The sequence below is a fragment of the Bison bison genome, unplaced genomic scaffold (genome assembly GCF_000754665.1).
Source record: "Bison bison bison isolate TAMUID 2011002044 unplaced genomic scaffold, Bison_UMD1.0 scf7180017864183, whole genome shotgun sequence".
Classification (NCBI taxonomy): Eukaryota; Metazoa; Chordata; class Mammalia; order Artiodactyla; family Bovidae; genus Bison; species Bison bison.
This window is the reverse complement of record NW_011494755.1, coordinates 3597527-3620951: the sequence shown is the minus strand read 5'-3', so window position 1 is coordinate 3620951 and position 23425 is coordinate 3597527. Positions and strand designations below refer to the sequence as shown.

Below are 23425 nucleotides of genomic sequence, written 5' to 3'. Positions count from 1 at the left end.
ATATATATGTGTGTGTGACTCAATTTGCCGTACAGCAGAAATTAACACAACATTGTAAATCAACTATACTTCAATTTTTAAAAAGGTTAAGCCAGATTTGTGGTTAACAAAGATAACCTTGAAAACTGATTTGGAAAGTGTGAGATTAGAGCCATGAGGACTGGCAGAAATCAGAGGATGTACAGGAGTAAGAGGGTTAGTCAGGGTTGGGATCTGACAGGTTGGAAACCAGACAAGAACAAAGGAGGTAGAGCCACAGGATACAGGACAAAGTCCTTTTGAAATGGCTGAGCCTGGGGTCTGGGTTGGGTAGACAAGGGATGAGCAATGGTCAGAGACAATGTAAGAGTCTGAGATGCTGGAGGCACAGTGTTCATGGAGAGTCCAGCCACAGATGAAGGGTGGTGGAGGTGAACCTCCCTATCTGAAGAGACCAAATATTCATTGGGTCATATCACTGAGTCTAGTATATTAAAATTTCAAAGTACGATGGTCACAGCTAGGATATAAAGGCAGGTTATGAACCTGGCGCTGAGTTCACTGTGGAAGAAGAAGGAACATTCCAGAAGGAGAAGGAAATAAGCAGAGAGCAGACATTCGAAAAGTGAAGGAAGCAGAAATATTCTGAACAGGTAGCAGAAAGTAAGGGTTGCACTCACTGCCCCTCTTGGCTGCTAGGAGGAAAGGGATTAGTGACTTTGGCTGCAGAGAACTGAAAGGGAGATGAGGCTGCCATTATGGGTGCTGGGCACAAAGCTAGTTAACTGGAGGAGAGAAGTGTGCCCAAGGAAACCAAGTGCGACGCAGCATCATGATACTCACGCAGCCCAATACCACTGGATTTTTCCAAACATCATGTGACACAGGTGAGCTTGAAGTCACTAGAATTCCCAGGCTTTTTCACACATAAACTCTTGTTTTGTCCATTCCCCTTTTGCTGCACTAATTCAAATCAAGAAATACTTATTGAATGGCCTGCCAAGTGCTAAGACTCTGGAATAGTCCTTGACCTCAGAGAGCACACAGTTTAGCTGGGGAGACAGATATGATAACTGATAATTATAAGAATATCTGGCAAGCCTAGTAATGGACGTGAATACAAAGGTCAGAAGCTACCCAACATGTTTTATATTTATATCCTAACAGAATCTCATTTTCAGCTCATTACTCTGAACAGTCTAGACAGTCTGTAATCTTGATATTGTCATTTAACTTATGGACCATTTGCCAATATTTCAAATGTATTGAGTCTTAAGCAGTAGGAAAAGAGACTTAAGTAATTTTTTAGAAGATAAGTGAAACTTAAACTAGACAAATGAAGTTCTGATTGGCTAAACCTCAGAGGCTTTATGTAATTCTGAGACTCCCGTCTTAAACACATATATCACATACACGGGAAAATACTTCAAGCCTTTAGGTACTCAGTATTTATTATCTGAAGGGGAATCATTTTTGTTGGTTTGTTTTGAAATATGGATGCTCACATTTTAAAACTACAGTGAGTCAAACAGCGAATCTTTCAAGTAAAGACAAAAACATAAATAAAGGTAGTTTGTATACTGTAGTATCAGTTCTGAAAAGAATTAAAATAACAAAAACAGAGCCTGTTTGTATATGCAAAGAACCAATGTCTAAGTGATTCCACAGCTGATTGTTATTAAGACTCTATTGGGTACAGAGAGGCTGGCATTATGGGTGACCCTCACATCTCATGGTATACATTGCCATAAGGCTGTTCTCTAATCTAGTAGGTATTACTCTTGTAATCAGAAGGAAAAAGTCTATGTAGCATCTTAAAGAGGGATAACTTGACTTAAAAAGGGATAAACTGACTACTTTTAAAGCACACTCATTCTTGAAGATACCTACAGGGATCAGCAGGATGCACCCATAGTTTAAAAGTACCCTCTACTTTTGAAGGGGACAAGGGCCTTTACGCTGGTCTTCCTTGTTTAGCATGTCCCTTAACAATTCAAAGGCCTCTTCCTGGTGTTAATCACCCTTACACTTTGGTTCTACTTCTCGTCACCTTGCCAACTGTCCACCCAACAACTTCCCTACAAGCCCCTACTCCAGCCAGACCGGTCTCCTGGCTGTCCCAGGATCCCTTCTTCTCAAAGTCTGCTCGCTTCTGATACTCTTCCTACCAGAATGGACTTCCATTCAGCTGTAAAATTCCTACTCGCCCTTCAAGGCTCAGCCTGAGCCCCCACATCTGTCAAGAAGCCCTCCAGGACTTGTCAATTCCTCCTCTTTTCTATGGCTATAGTCAATAAAATCTGCAAGCAGAATATCTCATTCATTATATTCTGCTCTTTTAACTTAATTCTATGTGTCTATTAACTTAGGCTCTAAATATCAATCAACAATAAAATTTGGCTTCAGCTTCCTTTGGAAACTTCCAGCGCCCCCAGACACATAAGAAGAGGTTGCGTCTTCAGCACTCTGGCTCATTTATGGCTATGTGTTTCTGCTGCAAGTCTTCGATGAAATGGAACAAAGGTTAAGGGCATGAGCTTTGGATTCAGACAAGGTCCACCACATATGGGTTTTGTGACTTTGGAACTCATCATTTCAGCCCTCAGGGTCTCTCAGTTTCCTTCTTTATAAAATAAGACTAATAATCTGTACCTCTGACTCATTAGACATATTAAATCTGATGGTAAATTTAAGGCAATCAGCAGAATAAAAATTGTAATAATTTTATCACTTCAAAACAAAGTGACAGGCAGAATCCTTATAAAAAGCCAGAATGGTTGACTTTAAAACTAGTCGGGGTTGGGTGTGTGTGTGGAGGGGGGCGGGAAGTGGACAACCAGCAGTGCTAAAAATCAAGGACTACAGAGAAGGTTTAGAAGGAAGGTCCTGCCTTGCTCATTGTAGTGATCATGGAGCTTTGCTGGAGGGCTCACAGAACACGAACATAACAGATGATATAAGGAGGGTGGCTTACACGAGGCACATAAGAATATTCTTTGTTCCTAAGGAGCTGGAGAGCCTCACCCTGGAATGACTTCTCCAAGAGCAGTGAACAGGTAAATAATATCTTAGCTGGGCTCTGCCCTCTTAGCCAAACACCTCCTTTGGGTTGAGGCTGATGACTCTGAAACTAGTTACAAAGTAGAAGAGCCCTCTGATAGGAACACGGCCCTTCTGGGCAAAAACAGCAAGGGACTGACTTCAGGAAAAGGCAAGCAGAATTGTTCACACCTGAACCGCTCCCATCATTTTGGCCATTCTTTATCTCACTATTTCTAACTACTATCAGTGGGATTTTTCTATAGGATATTATTATTTAGGATTATGAATGAATGAAAAAACATGTGCATCATTTGGACATACTGGGCCATACAATCAAAACTCACATAATTTAGAAGATAAGTAATAGTTGTTTGGAGAAGGTTATTTCTGGCATCTTCTTCTCATCTCAGCTCTGAGAATTCTTTTTCACATGCCCATCTTGGTCAGGACATACCCTCTGTTCCAGCAAAGCTGTCCCAGGATTTCTACCACTTGAATCATGGCTCACACATACTCATCCTCCCAGATCCAATACTTGTGTAAAATTCTCTAGCGCAGAACAGAATTTGGAAGACAGGAGAGGATCTATGAATCACAAGAAGTCTCAAAAGAGTTTGAGGGATTTTATATTCAATATAATTGCACTAAAACATTTAGCTCTGGTTCCAGGGGGGGAAAAATTGAAGTGGGCAACAATAGGACAAAGAAAAATTCTTTCTTTCAAAAAAGAACTGAGATTAATAATTTCAGATGATTTGACTAACAACTGAATGCATTTTCTGCCAAAGAATAAATTTCTTCTTCCTTTTAGATATTTCCCACACTGAGGTTCTGGAGGACCTTAAGGTAATCTCCAACCAACAGTAAGCTGTGGAATTATGCAGCAAATTCTGGAGCTGCTGGAAACTAGCTCTGAATGAGTTGGGTAGTATATGCTTGTATTTCTGATGAACAAATGTTTTTCTTGGCATGGGAAGAGGGAGATGGGCAAGTTGACTGAGTTCCCAGGACATGGAAAGCTTTCACTTGAAATGTTTTTTCCATCCTTGGCACATGAAACTGTGGCTAATTCAAAAAGTCACAGACCCATGTGGCTAATTCAAAAACCCATCTCAGGCAGGTGGGTTTCTTGGGAAGGGTCTATCACATGATATTCAACTTTAGGGCAGTGATAATTTTGGAGGCTTTCTATTTGCTGACGGGGGCAAGGTCTAATAATTTCACCACCAAAGACTGTTGGATATCAAACAGAAGATGCGGAATCACCTGTACTGCTCTGCACCCCGGGACTTACAGACTCTGTCTTAGGTTTTTATAGTAGAAATGCCACTCTTCATAATAAGCATTAAAGTAAACTTGAGATCACATTTTAATGTAGAAATTCTGATGTCAAAAATGGAAGGTTAGTGTTCTCTGGCCAGATAATTTTAAGACCAGCAGAACCCATTAAAAATTATGGCCAAGCCATTAAAATTATGTCTCATATCCCATGTGCTAAAAACGACGTAAATCTTGGTACTTCACAATTATTCACTGGAGAGTCTCCATTTCATTATTGTCATTTTTAAAGAAACCACCTCTTCTTTCTTTCACCCCAAGAGAAATCTGATCACCAACTGGAACCTGTGTGGAAGGTTCTGATGTCCTAGCAACTAATTGGATCCTCTTAAAGTTTGTATTTTATGTCTTACCTATTTAGAAATCTGAAAAGCTTCTCTTCAAAAAGCAGGCATCTCAGATCTTAATTTTTAAGTGTTAAGTATTGCTGCAGTCAAGGTTAAATGAATTGATGGTTTGGTGCTAGATTCAATACAATTCTTGGAGAAGATTTTCTTTTGAGCTTAAGTGTAATTCACACACTAATATTTTAAAGCTCTACTTAATGTCTTACATATCATATATGAAACAAAGCATGTATTTAGGTCAAGTTATATTTTAAGTGACCTCTAGGAATAGCCTATATGTTAACTATAAAGGTCTATAATGACATTTACTAAAGATGGGATTAATTTCATGGGTTCTACTATAATTTTTTCCACTCACCATGGTAGGGGTGAGTGACAAGCTGCCCACAGGGCAAATCCATGTCCATGCTCACGCCTTTGCATATAAAGTTTTATTGGAACACAGCCATGTCCATTGTTTACATATTATCTATGGCTGCTTTCCCATTATAATGGCACTGTTGAATGGTTGTAACAGAGACTCTGTGGCCCACAAACTTGAAAGTATTTTCTATCTGGCCCTTTACAGAAAAAGTCTGCCAAATCCTTGATTTATAGCCTGTAGAAATCAAGCAAAACAAGCCTCCTCTAACTCATATATTATGTCAAAACACTGGCAGGCAGAATTTTCAAGCAGAATAAAAATTTTTTATTAATCTATGAGTTTTGTTGGTTAGTTTCACTCTATAGCTTCTCTGAATTGGATTTAACTGCAACCAAACACTCTATGCTTTCGGACAAAGACACAGAAAAAAAAAAAGCTACTCCATTCCAGGGTCAAATGATAATGTGTGCTTGCTCTAAGGGGCTCTGCTACCAGGGGACTACACTTGTAATGCCCATGTCCCCAGCACCACCACTCTTTCTGTCTCCTCCTGAGGACTGGAAAGGCTTACAACTTGTCTCAACCTGCAGTTTCCCACTTCTACAGAAGGTCTTGTTATCCAGCGAACAACAATAAAGTTGAAAATACTCTGTCAAGGAAGATTGTTTCCTCTTGGCAGACTGATGCGTCAGAAAGTTTCTGTTACAGCAATCCCTAAGGTTACATCTTTGGATCATTTATCTTTTGAACTTGCCTCTTAAATGCAAATGAAATAAACTTACCCTTGTACAGCTTGGTTCTGTGGAGTCTGTCAGACATGTTAGGAGGACAACTAACTGAATTGCAAAACTGTGATGCCTACAAGAAATTGTTAGCCAGTTAAAAGAAGTCAGTATAAGTATCTAACTATTTCGACTGGAAAATTAGGGGACAGAACCAAAAGCATATCCACAAGTACAAATGAACACCAAGAAGATCATCGATGGATGAGTAATCAGAGTACCCAATGGCTGGTAAATGTCAGTCTTTAGCAGAAGTTAAAGTCAGAGACTGGCAGACAGAAGCACACAGGAAATTCTTCGAAGCTCCCAGCAGAGCTCCTTCGAATGCACAGAAATGGAAATGATGACCTCAGGTGCTGGGTGCAGTTAGTACAGAGATGGTTGGAAACATAAGGATTTGTTGGTGAGAACACACAGGATGGAGAACGTGTGACCAAGTGGTAAAGTCTGTATGCAATGCAGACAACTTAGATTTTGATACGACATGAGAAGTGCCTGTGGTTTTTTGAGGAGAGATTCCCTGATAAAAAATGCTGCTGATCAAATATCATTCTAGAGTTTATAACTGAAAAGCCAACTGAAAAGTTGTAACAGAAAACCCTTTGCTTTATTAAAAAAAAAAATCACGAAGCTCCTTATGTTTTTCTACCAATTCATACTAGCAAAGACATCTCTTGTTGGGTGGACTATATGGAGCTCTCTTACACGAAGAAGGATTTCATGACCAAAAGTTCTGGGTGTTTTCCCTAGGTTGCCATTAGGGCACAGGCTAAAAACTATCTTAATTCTCATATACCTTACGTATTTTGCACATGGTCTTAGTGTCTGATTTTTGTTTTAAGCGCACCACAGTAGCTGCTTCCTAAAGCAGGCCATTCTGTGCGGCATAACTGGACAGAGCGAAGAAAGAAACTGAAAGTAGGAAAAAGATGGAATGTCACCATTGGCCTGACCTCTTACAAAGGATAGAGCTGAATTTCAAATTATGTATCCACCACCGTAGGCCCTGGGGAACTACTCAGACCTAAACAAACCTCATCCTGAAACGACACTGCTCTAAGTCTGTCTCTTGTTTTATAGGTATATGGGTATGTGTGTTTTTCTGTCCTGAAAGCAGTCTAAGAAAAAGCTTGATACAACCCAGTCCTCTCTTTTATATGGCAGAAGGAACCCAGTAAACACAAACGCAGCAGAACACTTCCTCTTGTTGACAACCTTAGGATTTCAACTTAATGCATTGTTTAGAATAGCAATTATGTGTCATTTCCCATTATCTTACACACAGAAGCAGCACTGCTTTTCTTTCCAACCACAGATCATGGAGAACACAGAGAGACCGCATGCTGGTGAGACATGTCAAGACTGACAGCCCAGAGTCTAAGAGTTTGTGTCCAGAGCAAGTGTGTGGCCAGGCAGTGGGAAAGCAATCAGCTCCACCCCCACCCCCCACCTTCTCGCGGCTGCCTTCTTGGCTTCCCTCGCTCTCTTGGAGGGCTCCCTTCTCTCTCCTGTAGGGCTCCCCTCTGGATTGGGAGGCAAAGCAGCTTAGGAAGAACCTTCTTGCTCAGGCAGTTTCCTTCTGCCGGAAAAGACTGGCTCACTCTCAAGACTGCAAACATTTGACCACTGCAAACAGCAGCGAGCATGTCAAGTCGTTTTATTCACATGTCTCACTAGGGGATCAGAAAGCCAAGGACACACTGGTGATTTCCCTGGTTTTACGGATCTCTACTCCCCCCAGGCCTACAACACATTTTTGGTTCTTGTGTTCAGAGCGACCTGGCAGTGTGGGAAACCTTAACTGAGAGCCAATGGCCCCACAGCTTCTCCCTATTAAAATGTGCAACTGGATTTCACATGCGTGTTTCAAACACCATTCAAAGCGTGATTTACAGGCTACTGTCTAGCCCCACAGCTGTTTTTTCGTCCCCCAGATGTAACCATTTCTAGGAATCCACCAATCGGTTCCCCAGCAAACAGCCTGCCCATTTTCAACCTCTTCTGTCATTCTTGGGCATTTTGAATCACACAACACCTACATAGAAAGGATTCAAGAAAATATTGATTGAACGGACAAACTGTTAATTTTTCTTTCCATATTATCCATTAATGAGAAGAGCCCATTTGAAACCTTTTTTCTGTTTGCTGCTGCTAAGTCGCTTCAGTCGTGTTTGACTCTGTGCGACCCCATAGATGGCAGCCCACCAGGCGCCCCCGTCCCTGGGATTCTCCAGGCAAGAACACTGGAGTGGGTTGCCATTTCCTTCTCCAATGCATGAAAGTGAAAAGTGAAAGTGAAGTCGCTCAGTCGTGTCCGACTCTTAGTGACCCCATGGACTGCAGCCCACCAGGCTCCCCCGTCCATGGGATTTTCCAGGCAAGAGTACTGGAGTGGGGTGCATTACCCCACCTTAAACCTTTAGGTTCATCCCACTTAAACAATCACTCCTGACCCACTGATCCAGATTATTTACATACATTGAAATCAGCACAGATCCAATGAGTTCTGTGTAAGCCTCACTAGAGTGGCCACCCAGAGTGTTTACATTCATTATCCTTTCTTCTACAGAAAGAGAAAAACACTTTTAAATACTGCAACTTATCTCCCTGTGGCTAATAGACTACCTGTGTTACACAGAGAGTTAGCCAATATCATTTCATCATGTTTCTGAAACCACCCTTCTCCCAAGGTCCTAACCTTGTCTAGCTTCCAAGAATCAGAAATCACCCCTCAAAAAGGTGAGGCTTCAGGCTAAGAGCTGCGGTTAGTTCAAAACCATGCTGATAATATCTTCTAAACATTTGATTCTGAACTTCGGGGCATTCAGAATGATACTGTATTAATTTATGATTCTTCTGTGCATCACATAGCTCCTGGCAGAGAGTACAGGCTCAGGAAACTGACTGAACTTGACTCTTTTTTAGCCTATGTAGAGGATGGGAGGGCTCCCAGGTGGCACCAGTGGTAAAGAACCTGCCAATGCAGGGAACATGAGACACGGGTTTGATCCCTGAGTCGGGAAGATCCCCTGAGGAGGCATGGCGGCCCATTCCAGTTCTCTTGCCTGAGGAATCCAATGGACAAAGGAGCCTGGTGGGCTACAGTCCATAGGGTCACAAAGAGTCAGACATGACTGAAGTGACTTAGCTAGCACGCACTCAGAGGAAGGTGAGCCATACACTGAGTGGTCTGCAGGATGTCCATGTGCTGGAGACGAAGACCGACCTTCCAAGAGAGGAGGACAAAGGGGAAAGAAGGTGAACCATGGAGACAAATGTCCCAGGAAAAGCCTTTGTGAGGCATGGTGCCTGGGTGGATCTATTTCACCCAAGTGTGAAAGTGTTAGTTGCTTAGTCATGTCTGACTCTGTGATGCCATGGATTGTAGCCCACCAGGCTCCTCAGTCCATGGAATTCTCCAGGCAAGAATACTGGAGTGGTTAGCTTTTCCTTTTTTCAGGGGATCTTTGCAACCCAGGGATCGAACCCAGGTCTCCCAAATTACAGACATATTCTTTACCACCTGAGCCACCAGGGAAGCCCCATTTTACCCAAATGGCTACACAAACATAGCTTCCATTTCAGATAAAAGCAACTCATTAACAATCATGTGAGTGTTTGTTATCATGTGAAGACCTTACAATTACATAAAATTCTATTTTGCCCTTTGTTGTAATATACCAATATCTTCCAAGGAACAGAATCTCAAGGTGCAAAGGGGGCATTTTCTGTAGTGTTTCACATGTGTTCCCTACCCCCATCTCCCAACCCCGCCCCCTTAGCTTTGAGACTCTAAATTTTCCTGGAAAACAACACCAACAACAAACACAGGCTAAACTGCCACACATCAGCAGAGAAGGTAAGTGTGCTCACTTCATCAGGAGCCACCATCATAATAACAAACCTTCATTGTTAAACAGAAGTCCTTCAAGACAGGAATACCAGCAAGGAGTTACTACGTTTAACCTGGTGTTTACTGATTGGCAAAGGAAAGGCCACCAAATTCTGCAACTCAGCAAAGGGAGCTTTTAGCCCCAGGACTTACCTTTCCTTTTCCTCCCAGTTTTCTCTGCTCAGACCTTTTGAATGAAGGTTCATTACTTACTCTTTTGCTAATTAGATAGTCAGACCATGTGGATGTGTTGGGGCTGTCAGATCTTCAGGTAACCTGAGAAGTCTATCTTTTTAAACCCTTACATTAAACGTAACCCCAAGTTCATGCTTCGGCCTCAAAGACCAAAACTGCAATCCAAGGATGTAAATTGCTGAATAAAATGACCATTTATTAAATGTATATCTTTTCTTATTAATCTCTCAAGGTCATCAAGGGGTAGGTATCATCGTCCAATTTGACCTTTGAGTGTAGGAAGCTAAGATTGCCCAGGAAAACACAACTGGCATTGAGCGAAATAAGACTCAAAGCCAAGCCTTTGTTCCGAAGGGCCCATGAACTTTCTAGCCAGCCCTTTAAGCTCCTACCAAGGACGTAACGACAGACCTTGCTTGGGAAACGGTCTGTTCCCTGACCTGAGAAGTATTCAGGCTGGCGGTAGATAACCGGTTACCAGAGATGCTGCAGAAGGCAGTCAACACCAGAAGGTCATGGAAGAGAGCAGCTCCTAGGTCTCCTATGTCAACAAGAATCTACAGACTTCTTCCTCTCCTAAGCATGTGACTCTGCAGTCATCTGAGGTGAGCAATCAACACCCTTCCGTTTCTTGGGCTGATCAAAACAAACCATCCTTTGCTCGGCTCTGCCACACTGGCCATCTCGCTCTCATCCTCTCTGGTGTACAGCTTTGATTACACCGCCAATGAGGAGACTCCCTCCAGGGCTTCCCGGGTGTAGCCTGTACTTATTGGTATGTATGCAGTTACTTCCTCCCTTCAACTGATGCTTCCTCATCATTCTTCAGCCATAAAAAAAAAAAAAACCACAAGGTGACCCCGAAATGACACATCCCCACCATTCACCCTTTCCATTCCCACTCTGAATTGTGTTAACGTATACATCTGGTACCCCCAAACACTTCACAGCATACATACCAATAAGTAAACAAAGAAATACGCCCAGCATTCCTCACCTTCCTGCGCTCAACCACCAAGGAAGAACTCAACACGAACCCAGCACACACGCGCTCTCTCCATAAGCTGCGCACACACAGCAATGCAGACATGCCTTGTCTCGGAACCAAACAGATGCTCACCCAGTTCACTTCACCCTCTACCTCCAAAGTCTATACTGTTCCAACCTTTCCACATTTCTTCCTTCACCTGAACCATCACGTTTTCATATACGATTTTCTTCTAAAAAGAAGGCCTGGCTGTAAATCCCCAGCCACCACCACCCCAATGGTTGATGCCCGCTTCGAAGCCCGGTTTTACCATTGGAATCTTCCACTTCTTCGGCTGGGGTGGCTTTTTGGGAGGAGTGGTGGGCATGCGAGGAGAGGAGACTGACAATCCGTGGCCTGGGGAGGGTCAGGGCTTTTCCGTGGACCTTGAGGGAGTGTTCCTTCAGCTGGCTGATTGTCATGGTGGAAAAGGAGCACCAAGAACACTTGTAGGCATGCTCACCTGGAGAAGACAGTGGGGACAGCAGAGGAGAAGGAGGGGAGAAGGGGGGAGGCGGGTGGAAATAACGCGGTTAGTTCACTCCAGGGAGCACGCCTCAAGCTGCCTGGTTCCTGAGAACCCTCTCAGATCAACCCCTCGGCAACACCGCCACCCCCACCCCCCGGCATCAAGTGACCTGGTCCCTCTTCATCCCATGCTCAGTTTAGCGAAGGAGCCTATAATTGATTCCCCAGCAGAGCCTGAAATCAAATGTCTAGCTAGCTCCCTCAGAAAGTCTTCCCCCCTCTCCCTCTGTCTGTACAACAGAAATGACTATGTCAGTTTTCATTTCAGCCTTTGCATCATCCACAGAAAATAATACACTTCATTCGTATTCCAAGGGTTGATGGGTGGCTTTCCCAGCACCAAGTCACTCAGTGCAAACTATTGTGCCATCCTCATAACTCACTTCCGCGATGACTCTAGGCCTTCTGGATTTTACACATCCTGTGTGTGCGGTTTTCTTTGGACCAGTTCACAAACTTGAGAACAAAACTATTTCCCTAGCTGATCAACAGTACAGAAATGAGTCAAAGTGATTTCTTAAACAACAGAGGTGTATAAATACATTAACATGTGTGCATCTGTGTGTAGCTCATATATTTTTATATTTATTTTATATTTTCAATATAAAGGGCATTGAAATAGAAATAGCTCAGTTGGTAAAGAATCCGCCTGCCATGCAGGAGACCCTGGTTCAATTCCTGGGTCAGGAAGACCCACTGGAGAAGGGATAGGCTACCCACTTCAGTATTCTTGGGCTTCCCTTGTGGCTCAACTGGTAAAGAATCTGCCTGTAATAAGGGAGATCTGGGTTCAATCCCTGGGTTGGGAAGATCCCCTGGAGAAGGGAAAGGCAACCCACTCCAGTACTCTGGCCTGGAGAATTCCATGGACTATACAGTCCTTCGGAGAAGGCAATGGCAAGCCACTGCAGTACTCTTGCCTAGAAAATTCCATGGATGGAGGAGCCTGGTAGGCTGCAGTCCATGGGGTAGCTACGAGTCGGACACGACTGGGCGACTTCACTTTCACTTTTCATTTTCACACAATGGAGAAGGCAATGGCAACCCACTCCAGTGTTCTTGCCTGGAGAATCCCAGGGAAGGGGGAGCCTGGTGGGCTGCCGTCTGTGGGGTCGCACAGAGTCGGACACGACTGAAGTGCCTTAGCAGCAGCAGCAGCAGCATACAGTCCTTGGGGTTACCAACAGACACAACTGAGCGACTTTTACTTCCCTAAGTAGAAATAAGTATTTTTGCTTTATTCAAATTAATTTTAATTGGAATATAGTTGATTTAAAATGTTGTGTTTCTGTTGTACAGCGAAGTGAATCAGTTATACATATATATATATCCACTCTTTTTTAGATTCTTTTCCCACATAGGTCATTCTAGGGTGATGAGTAGAGTTCCCTGTGCTAAACAGTAGGAGGCTCTTATTAGTTATCTAATAGAATAGTGTGCATGTCAGTCCCAATCTCCAATTTATCCCCCCTCTTTCCTTGGGAACCATAAGTTTGTTTTCTAAAAGAACTTTCCTTTTAATTGTTTTTAATACCACTGAAATACAGCACAGATCACTATGATCAAGTTAAATGAGAATATGATTTACTTTTGCCCTAAGCCAGCTTTTAAATGAACTGCAGGGTGTAAAATGGGCATGCATACGTCATTGGACAGACAAACACTGGTACAATCAACTCAGAAAGCAATTTTGCTTTTAACAACAATAAATTTAGAAAGCTCAGGCTTGAAATTCAATAATTCCACTTCTGAGAGTTTATATTAAGGAAATATCCATTAATACTTAGAAATCTCTATTTAGAAATATACATTATTTATGCTTAAAAAAGGGATGAAACAACCTAAGTCTCCAACCCCAGGGAAATGATTAAGTAAATGTGGGTATATCTTCTTGATAAATTACTATTCATTAAAATTAATTCTTAAAGATTTGGTCATACATAGGAAAATAAAATTCTGATACTCAGAAAAATAAATAGAAAGGCATAATACATTAAATTATAATCGTAACTATGAGAAATAATTACAGAAGAAATGGCTGAAAGGAAATATTGTCAAATATTAATAACAGTGGTCTTTAGATAATAAGGTTGTGAATGGCTACTGCATTTCTTCTTTCATTTTCAAATTTTCTCTAACGAACATGTATTTTTAAAATGTATTTTTAAGGTAAAATGTGAAATCCAGAGGAGAGGACCAGTGAATGTGAACTGAGGACGATGCTGCTGATGTGCTACAGACAAATGCTCACTAGAGCAAGGCAAGGCAGAGCAGGTAAGCCTCCATCCTCGCTCTCACCCTGTTGTGATGGTTACCTTCCTGCCACCTAATTACTAAGTGGAAAATTACTGAGTGGTTTCATGTGAGGCAAGCCCAGCACCCAAAGTCCTGCATTCAGCCTCCTTCTTACAACTGATGACCCCCACAGCCTGCATTTCCAAGAAAGCCTTGAAGAGACCCACACGAAACCTTGAACGATGCAACATGCTACAGCCCAAAGCAGAAGGGAAGCGCAAAGAAGTCAGAGGACCCAAACAAGAACATCAGTCAATTCCACGCTCCGCAAACCATGGCCTGGGAGCTACAGGATAATGCTGGGCATGAACAATGATATTTACTAACATAAGAAATACAGGGCCCTCCCTGGTGGGGTCCAAGTTTGATCCCTGGTCAGAGAACTAGATCCCACATGCTGCAACTAAGACCAGGCACCGCCAAATAAATAAAATTTTAATAAACAATTAAAACAATAAGTATATATGTCATTTTATATACTACTGCTCTTCTTATTTCACTTCTCGATTTTTCAGTGCAAAGACGGCTACATGAACCTTGATGGGTGGTCATAAGTGGCATAACCTGAGAGAGAATTCCAATCCAGGTATCTGGTTTTACCCTTTAAAATAAAGTCTATCGAGTAGAACAGACAAGTCAAGAGTCTTTTTGGAAAATGATTTGACTTGAGCTGTGTCATAGATACCAGTGGTCCACAGTGTGTAGAGAACTAGATAACGCTGCTTCCACTCTCTCTGGATGCTTTCTTCTTGCCAACCAGTGAGCACAGAAGGCCAGTCTGCTTGGTCAGCCCCAAGACTATACGCTTCAGCTCAGTGCCCTAGAGTCAGTGTGTAGCCTGTGGCACTTTATTTTTAAGTCCTTCCCACAGGCCAAATCACTTACCCAACTCCCATTGGTAAAGTGTTTTTGACAAAGCTGAGATCTATAGGAAAAACTTCTGAGGATGGTGTCCCAGCTGAATAATTCACAGTATACACCAGTTAGGAAAGAGTGGTTTGATCCCCAAAGCCTCTTACTCCTTGGACTTTAGTAAAATGTTCTGGGAAATATAAAAATACTAACAGAGAAGAGCCTATACAGCTAATCTGCTGACCACCCCCCGCCCTACCCCACAACTGCTGTGAACTTAAGGCTTCAGTAGTTTTACTCCATTAAGACAGTTCAACAGAACCCAGCATTCAGGAAATAATGGAGAGATGGTCTTATTTCCACAGGGGATGAAGAAAGTTTTTATAACCATACAATGGAATTTAATAAATGAGGCAGGAAAGTTCTAACTGATTGAAAAATTTAAAGCTAGAATTCGTGGTGGGGAGGGGTGGAAGGGAGGTTCAAAAGGGAAGAGATATATGTTTATATAGGGCTGGTTCACTTCATTGTACAGCAGAAACTAACACACACTATAAAGCAATTATACGCTAATAAAAAAGTAAACAATATAAAACTAGAATTCAACTAGTATTCTAAATCCTTAGCTGAAGAAACTCATGGAGAAGACTTGATCTCTAGAAGAATCTCTGATAGTATTGGTAGCTATTCTAAAGTGTTTTGACTCCCCAATTTCCCTCTGTGTTTGAAGCAAGTTCCTGAAGGGCTGTCAACACCTCTGAGAGGGCGCCACAGGCCGATGTGCAGTCGGGCTTCTCAGAGGACTGAGGAATCATGGGAAATGCCCCCGGGCCCCCTCGCCACTGCCTTTCCTCTCTCGGCCGAGTTCTGATTACCTATCTGTGGGCATCTCCATCATATTCCAAGTAGAGAAGAGCAAAACAGAGAGAGGTAGCACCATGTGAGTGCAAGGATGTTTGGTTTTTGTTCTGGAGTCAAATTCTTAGTGAACGGGCTCTGTGGCTGACAAAGTGTTAAGTGTCAGTCGCTCAGTCGTGTCCGACTCTTTGCGACCCCACGGACTGTATAGCCCGCCAGGTTCCTCTGGCCATGGAATTCTTCAGGCAAGAATAATGGAATGGCTAGCCATTTGCTTCTCCAGGGAATCTTCCTGACCCAGGGATCAAACCAGGGGCTCCTGCATTGCAGGTGGATTCTTTACCATCTGAGTCATGAGGGTGGACATGAGCAGGACACTTAATTTTGAGTCTCGGTAGCTTCACCTGAAGAGTGACAACAGCATCCACCCTCTTTAGGGCTGTTTTGAGGATTAAATATGATGATTAATATCACATCTTATTAGTAGTTAAGGGATGTTCATGAAACCAGCCCGATGAGAAGACAGAGCAACAGAGTCAGCACAGCTCCTGGACACTCAGGACCCAAAGTCTCTTCTTATCTGGGGCATGGAAATGCATCTAAGGGCATCTCAGGAGAAATCTCAGATATCCTGGTTTCTCTCTGCCCCTTTCAACATTTCTAAGATTATAACTTTATTTTAGTTGGAAATTACTTTTAGTAGATGTACCAATTCTTGCACTTCCATTAGAAAGTCTTTGTAATTTAGAAATTTCTCTTAAAAAAAAAAACAGAGCCCATTTGAGTAGCAAAAATCTGTTAGTGGATACATACTAGTTGAATGAATCGACTATGACATGGGTGACATGGGGCTCGGTATTATTTTGCCTTTGGGCCATTCTTTAATTTTTATTAGATTGAGATAAAATTGAACACATGACGATTTCAAAGAAAGCTTATTCTCATGTGTATGGAGTAAGCGACTTAAAATTTCCCTCTTTAAAATTAAAGACTACTGGATTTCAAATTCAGAGAACGAGTGTACAGCGAACAACAACTCACCAGCATGGGCTTTGAGGACGTGTGTCTTCAGCCGGCTGTTGTAGGAGGACTTGAAGGAGCAGAGTTTGCATCGGAATGGTTTATGGTGTCCGTGGTGGGTTTGCATATGGCGATCCAAACTTGATGTAGAAGGAAAAAAAAAAAAAAAGGAAATGACAGGATTAAAAACAGCATCCAACATTTTCTCATTGCCCTTTTCCAGAAATCCCATTTCTAAGCTGTTCAAAGTAATTTTGTTACTTTCCAAGGATGGCACTTAACCGGAAAAAAAAGATTGGCAAGAGCTGGGGAAGCTAAAGGAAGGAAGAAATCAAAAATGTTTTTGGATTGAGAGACATGGCAGTGGAAACAGGTCTTGGTGGACTTATTTTCCCTTCTCTAAAGCACTGCAAAGTAGGAGAGGACATCCAAAAACAAAAGGTAAAATACAGACAAATTTAAGTTTTCTGCAGTCAGTGAGGAGTGTCTATCAAAGAGGCCTTGAACTTATTCCCCACCTCCCCCCCAAAAATGAGATTTAGAGAAACTTTGTATGTAAAAAGGGCTGACTTTCTTTTTAAATCTTAATTCCACCATGAACACCTGTGCAGGGCAGGGAGCTTTCAAAGTAGCTGGACTATCTGCGATGGGCTGTCTGTTTCCAAAGTCTTTATAAATATGGAGGCCCAGGGCAGGCATGTTTACAGGAAGCTGCGTGATCCAAAGGCTGGCCTTGCCTTCTGATAAAACCATGTTTGCTATATACCAGTCTTTCAGAAGCAACTTATACAGAAATTATTATAATCAACTCCCAGTATTTCATAATAATTACTACTGTTAAAAAAATAATAAATCTACCAAACAAGGTGTGGGAAGATGTTCTAATTTGTATCAGTGCCCCAGAGAACTAGATTCCATTCTAAATGACTCATATGGGAACGGTACTTCTTAGCATTTAAATATATAATGTTTTCCCAAGCTCCTAAGCAGCACTTTCCCTTGCCTCAGGACACCTCCTTCTGGATGTCCTTCAGCTATCTTAAACTCAACCAACCCGAAACAGAAGTGTTGGTTTTGTTTTTTTTTTTATCCAAAACACATTCTCTTCATTTCCTTGTGTTTAGAAAGAACACTTCCATGCTGTCAGTCAACCAGACTGGAAACCTCCATGTCAATTGTACTGTACTCTGTCCCATCTCCCCTCCAAGAAGTCAATTTTTCCAAGCCATGAAGATCGTCCTTCCCTTAACTGTTTCCAAAGTTCCATTCTAACCCGGTGGCTCAGCTATCTATCATGACCCTCCTAATTGGTCTCCACCATTTTTTTTTTTCCCAACTCAAAAGCACAAGCGATGGAGTCAGACTGCCTGGGATCAAACACCAGCTATTACTCATAAGCCGAGTGGCCTTGGGCAAGTTACACAACTTCTCTACATTAAAAGGCCTCACTTCTCTTATCCATAAATGGAGATAATAATGGCACCATACTTCATAGGGCTGTTCTGAGAATAAAATGAGATAATGCTTGAAGGCACTTAGCACAGTGCCTGGCACAGAGTGAGGCTTGATAAATGTCAGTGATTAAGATGTCCTACTCATTACAGTCTTCCTTTGACCAGTAATGTAAATTACAAAGCATGCATTCCACATTCAAAGATCCCAAATATGGTCTCAAGTATTCAGACTTTACCTTCCACTGTATCACTTAAAAGTTAGTCCAACCAAGGACTTCCCTGGCGGTCCAGTGGTTAGGACTCCATGCTTCCACTGCAGGAGGCATGGGTTTGATACCTGGTCAGGAAACTAAGATCCTGCATATCTTGTGGCCCCCACCCAAGAAAGTCCAACAGGACCCCCAGCTGAGTGCCTCTGAACGTCACCTTCTTCCTCAGGACCCTGGCCTCTCATCTTTCCTTTCATACTGTATGTCCTTTCCAAACTCTTGAAGTCCTACCTTCCTCTTGAAGACTTGACTCCAAAACTCCCTGTTCCATAAAATCTTCCTGATCCCTCAAAAGTGGATGTACCATCTCTCTTCTTTGAAACTTTGTAGCATTTTATTGATACATTTTTTAAAGACATGTGCATTATGTTGCCCAGTCATTTGTATGCTTGCTTTACTTATAATCCAACTAGACCCTGAGTTCCCTTAGACCACCGACCGTGTCCTATTCTTTATATTCCCCCCAAAGCATTTACAACAGAGCGTATTCATTTATTCACAACAACTTACTGAGGTTCTGTGTGTCAGAAAAGAGAGTCGCTGTTCAACAAACATTTATTGAACAGGTGAGAACTACACTAGTTTGAGGCCAGGGCATGAGTCTGATGACAAAGATTAGATACTAGGTCCTGTATAATCATAAAAGCCATTGCAACCCTCCCTAACCTCCGTAGAAGCATCTCCTCTTCTTGCCTTTCAACAACCACTAACTAGCACTTTATCTTTTTGAAGAAGCAAACAGCCCATCATTTATTTTCAATTATGATAAAAATAAACAGCATGTCAGCCTCACAATCAGCCACCTTCATCCAAGACTGTAGAATGTGCTATTGAATATTTCTCTCTCATACAGTTGTGAGAGAAAGGCAACAAAAGGTTGTTGCATCTCAGAACCATCCCTCTTCCCGTCATTCTGAACGGCCTCACATAAAAACCCAACGTGCAATTTCAAAGCTGTGCCAAGGAGTGGAAAGCTCCCTCTCCCAACCCCACTACATTTCAAGCATCTCTCCAGCATCGATAAACTTCTTTACCATTCCAGGTCTTTTTTTTTTTTTTTTAAATGCCAAGCAATGACTCTTTGGTCACATGGATTAGCAGTCCTAATTTTACCTCCTTAGCCACTTAATTTCCCAAATGGAAACTTACTTCCTCTTATGATGACTAGGTTCTGGATGAATGTTTGACAGATGCACCAGTAAACTCATGTACTCTCCGGTCTTTCCTGGTGTACATCATAGCAATTCCTCCCAAACCGTCATTTTTTTAAAAAATGCCCAATTTAGAAAACTCTGATTAGAAAAGATACATGCACCCCAATGATCACAACAGCACTATTCACAACAGCCAAGACACGGAAGCAACCTAGATTTCCACTGACAGATAAATGAATAAAGGAGATGTGGCATATGTATACAATGGATTGTTACTCAGTCATAAAAAAGAATGAAATAATGACACTGGCAGCAACATGGATGCAACTAGAGATGATCATACTAAGTGAAGTCAGTCAGACAAAAACATCGTATGATATTACTTATATGTGGAATATTAAACAATGATATAAATGAATTTATTTACAAAACAGAAATAGATTCATGGACACAGAAAACAAACTTACGGTTACCAAAGGGGATAGTTGGGGGCGGGGTAGGGAGATTAACAAGTACACACTATTATATATAAAATACGTAAACAAGGACCTATTGTAAAGCACAAGGAACTATACTCAATATCTTATATTAATAATAATCTATACTGGAAAAGAATCTGAAAAAGAATATGTGTACATATTTGTGTGTGTGTGTGTGTGTGTGTGTGTAACTGAATCATTTTGCTATATACTTGAAACTTAACACAAACTTGTAAATTAAGTACACTCCAGTTTTTTAAAAAATGCTTGATTTTGCCAAGTCTGGTATCAAGTGAACAGTCTCCTGTTCTCAGCCCCATTTGACAGATGAGGTGACTGAGGCTCAAGGTAACATAGCCAGCTAAACAGTGGGCGTGAACCATGACAGGGGTCTCGAGACTCCTCCAACCTCTCGGGCCTTCCGCGCCCCTCCCCAGTTACCACTTGTGGGCACTCGGTGAGCACTTACTTGTGCCTGAAAGCAGAAACAAAGGAGCAATACTGGCAGCTGTACTTGTCCTCGCGGGTAAACATGGCCAGGGCCAGATGGCTCCTCTCATGAGAACGCAGCCCCTGCATGGACATCAGGACTCTGTCACATTGACTACAATGGTATCCCCCCGGCCGGGTTTCATCCTCCAACATTCCATCAAGCAAGCAGTGTTCACCATCCACCCGGTCCACCAGGGCGCCAGTGGCATCTTTGGCTGCTTCCAGTCCATCCAGGAACAAGTGGGAAGGGTCTTCAGCCTCCTGCTAAGAGAACCACACACACACACATGCCCCACCAACAAAATAAATATCCAACATCATTGCCCCCAGCTCTCCTCCTCTCCCTTCATTCTCCCAAACTCATCGGCATTTCGTGGTAAGGCTTCCTCCCCTGCCTCTCTGGCTCCCCCTAGAGGAAGGGCACACCCAAATGCCATCCTCATGCAGTGGTGGTGATATGAGGGCAACATCTGGACATAGGTTGCTACTGTCTGAGAACTATGAGGGAGGGGCTCTCCCACTTTTGAAGACAGTTCACTCCCTTATCTCCCATCTTACAAAGAAAATTCTAATTGGGATCCTACTGAAACTGATACAAAGCAGGTTAGGGTTACGGCTCTGAGAAAGGAAGAGAGGCAGGAAGAAGGAAAAACAGAATGGTTTGGGCATTTAGGAGCCTTGGAACACCCTCAGGAGAGGAAGGAGACAGAAAGACCCAGCTCTTTGCCACCATGCTCATCTCTAGCCCACATATGGTAACATTACCCCTTGACCAAAGGCTACTATATAGTCAACACAAAAATTAAGGAGAAGCCTGGGTTTAAGTTGCTTGTGTTTCGAGGTGGTTCCTTGGATTACTGATTACACAGGAAGAGGTGCTCTGTCTCCCTCGAGCGACTGGGGGACGCAAGGCTGGGACACACCACGATGGCGGGCAAGGACATGGCCACTGCTGGTCCCAGCACCACTCACAGCTGTGTTGCCAGCAGGAAGGCTCCAGTCTTCAATGGGAAAAGCGGAAGCTTTACCTCCAGGCCACGATGGCAAAACAGGACGCAAGATCGGGAAGGGCCGATGACAAAAACACATTCATGTATCCAAAGAGATAGGGCAGAGCTCTGAACTAACTTCTCTGCTCGAAGTGGCTAACAACATCCTAGAAAGCAGGGATTTCGGCTTGGTTATTAAAACAGTGACTAATATTTAAGATTGTGATGTTCAAAACAGGTGGCCTGATAACACGTCGGAGGCAGAGGGGAGGCACTTGTCAGCAACATATAGGGAAAGGGGATGGGGGAGACAAATCAGGCCAAAGGGCTCACAGGGTCAACTGTGACTTGAAGGCTTTCAGTTTTAGATTTAACGTTTCTTAATGCTCCTCTGAGGACCCAGAATAAGAAGTTAAAAGACACATTCTCCTGGGATCTCTGTATCATTACCATAGGAGAAAGACAGACAAGAAGTCAGGCGCGGGGAGGAGCAGAAGAGGATGGGGAGAGAACCCACGGGGCTCCTCTCAGGAGCTCGAAACACTTGGAAGCACAAACAAACACGGCACAGAAAGGTGACCCAAAGCCTCCTGTATCCTGAGGCCCGGATCTTCTGTTTCCACTGAACTATCCACGTGGAAGGGAACCAGATCGAAATGCAACCGGGTGGAGACACAGAAGATGAGGAGGATCCAACCTGTAAAGAAATCAAAACAAGCCAGACCGATCCCAGTGTAACTCAGGAATGCCCACATCTGGGACACCCTTTCCTGAGTGTCTCTGAGCAGCGGCGTGGATTAGGAACGCGAATGGCTCACACACAAGACTTCTCATCCAGACCTTCCCAGTGCTCACCTTCACGGCGGCGGACACGGCGGGGACACTGCCATACTGGACGTGCTTGCGGAGGTGGTTGCAGATGGCTCGGAGCGTCGGATGCACTTCCACACAGAATTTACACTTGTAGCCCACCACCTTCCTCTCCTTGATCTTTGGCACCTCTTCTAAGTGACCAAAAGGCTGGTAAAATACAGTGGTAGCCATCAGTACTCCGAGCCCTCCCTAATGGCCGGCATTTATTCTTGCAGATTACTAGATTTTATGTTACAGCAGATTAGCAGGTTAAAAACCAAGGGAGATATATGCGAGCATTTTTACATAATGAATTCATCAGAGGCGAGGCGCGCTGCCGACTACGCAAAGTCTCCGGAACCCCAATAGGTGATGACTTGTAAGGAGAGAAGTTCTTGGTGCAGAAGCCTCATCGTCACTGCCACCCAGTTATCTGGCTTTCAAACCCATCGTTCAACTACGCAGGTGAAACGTTGCATGAGCTATGCCATGAGTGAACTTCTTGACCAAAAAAAAAAAAAGAAAAACAAAAATCTACTCCTGGAGATGTCTGGTTCGTGGAGCCGACACTGCAAACCAAGGCATGGCTGAGCACTAAGGACACGAGAGATGGCCCACAACTGCCTTGGTTAAGAGAGCGAGCGGTTGTCGTGAACTAGGCCTCGGATAATACAGGAAAACCACCCGACCCTCCCCTGGGGAGCCTTGGGAGGGACCACAGGGAGGAGGACCGGGGCTGTGGAGAAGGGTGAGCAGAGAATGGGGGAGATAATCAAGCTCGAAATGTTTAATTGACTTATTGAGCTCTCTGGCAAGCTAAGTCACTAGGAAGCCCGGAGCGGTTTGGCTGGCAGCGAAGAAGTGCATGTGGGCACCAGTGATGAGAGGCCTCCTGGGGGAAGGGAAATCAAAACATATCCTTACCCTCTCTTGTTTGAAATCTGCAAAAGCACCATCTGCATATTTCTGCTTGCTCAAAAGCTGTTTCCTCCTCTCCTGACGTTTGGCACGCTTCTGGAATTCCTCATTGTGAATGTTCAAGTGCGAGGTCAGCTCGGCGGTGCTCTGCAGTCTGCTCTCGCAGTGCTTGCACTGGTAGGCGGAGCCCTGCAGCCGGGGGCCGCCGCCCAGGATGACGAAGTCCCTCTTGAGGTCCCGGCTATGGTGGTCCGTGTAGTGCATGCTCAGCAGCTCGGCCGTGCTGAAGGACAGCTTGA

General features: G+C 43.3%; 1 protein-coding gene across 1 annotated transcript in view; it reads right to left on the bottom strand.

The window, feature by feature from the left end:
* ZNF462 (zinc finger protein 462) overlaps positions 1-23425 on the bottom strand; it is a 152888-nt gene that overhangs the window by 65222 nt on the left and 64241 nt on the right. Inside the window, 5 exon segments of the mRNA XM_010843617.1 lie at positions 11238-11429; positions 16541-16659; positions 20345-20448; positions 22212-22376; positions 23133-23425. The exon segment at positions 23133-23425 is cut by the window's right edge and continues 16 nt beyond it. Of these exon segments, the coding sequence (XP_010841919.1) occupies positions 11238-11429; positions 16541-16659; positions 20345-20448; positions 22212-22376; positions 23133-23425 (873 nt within the window).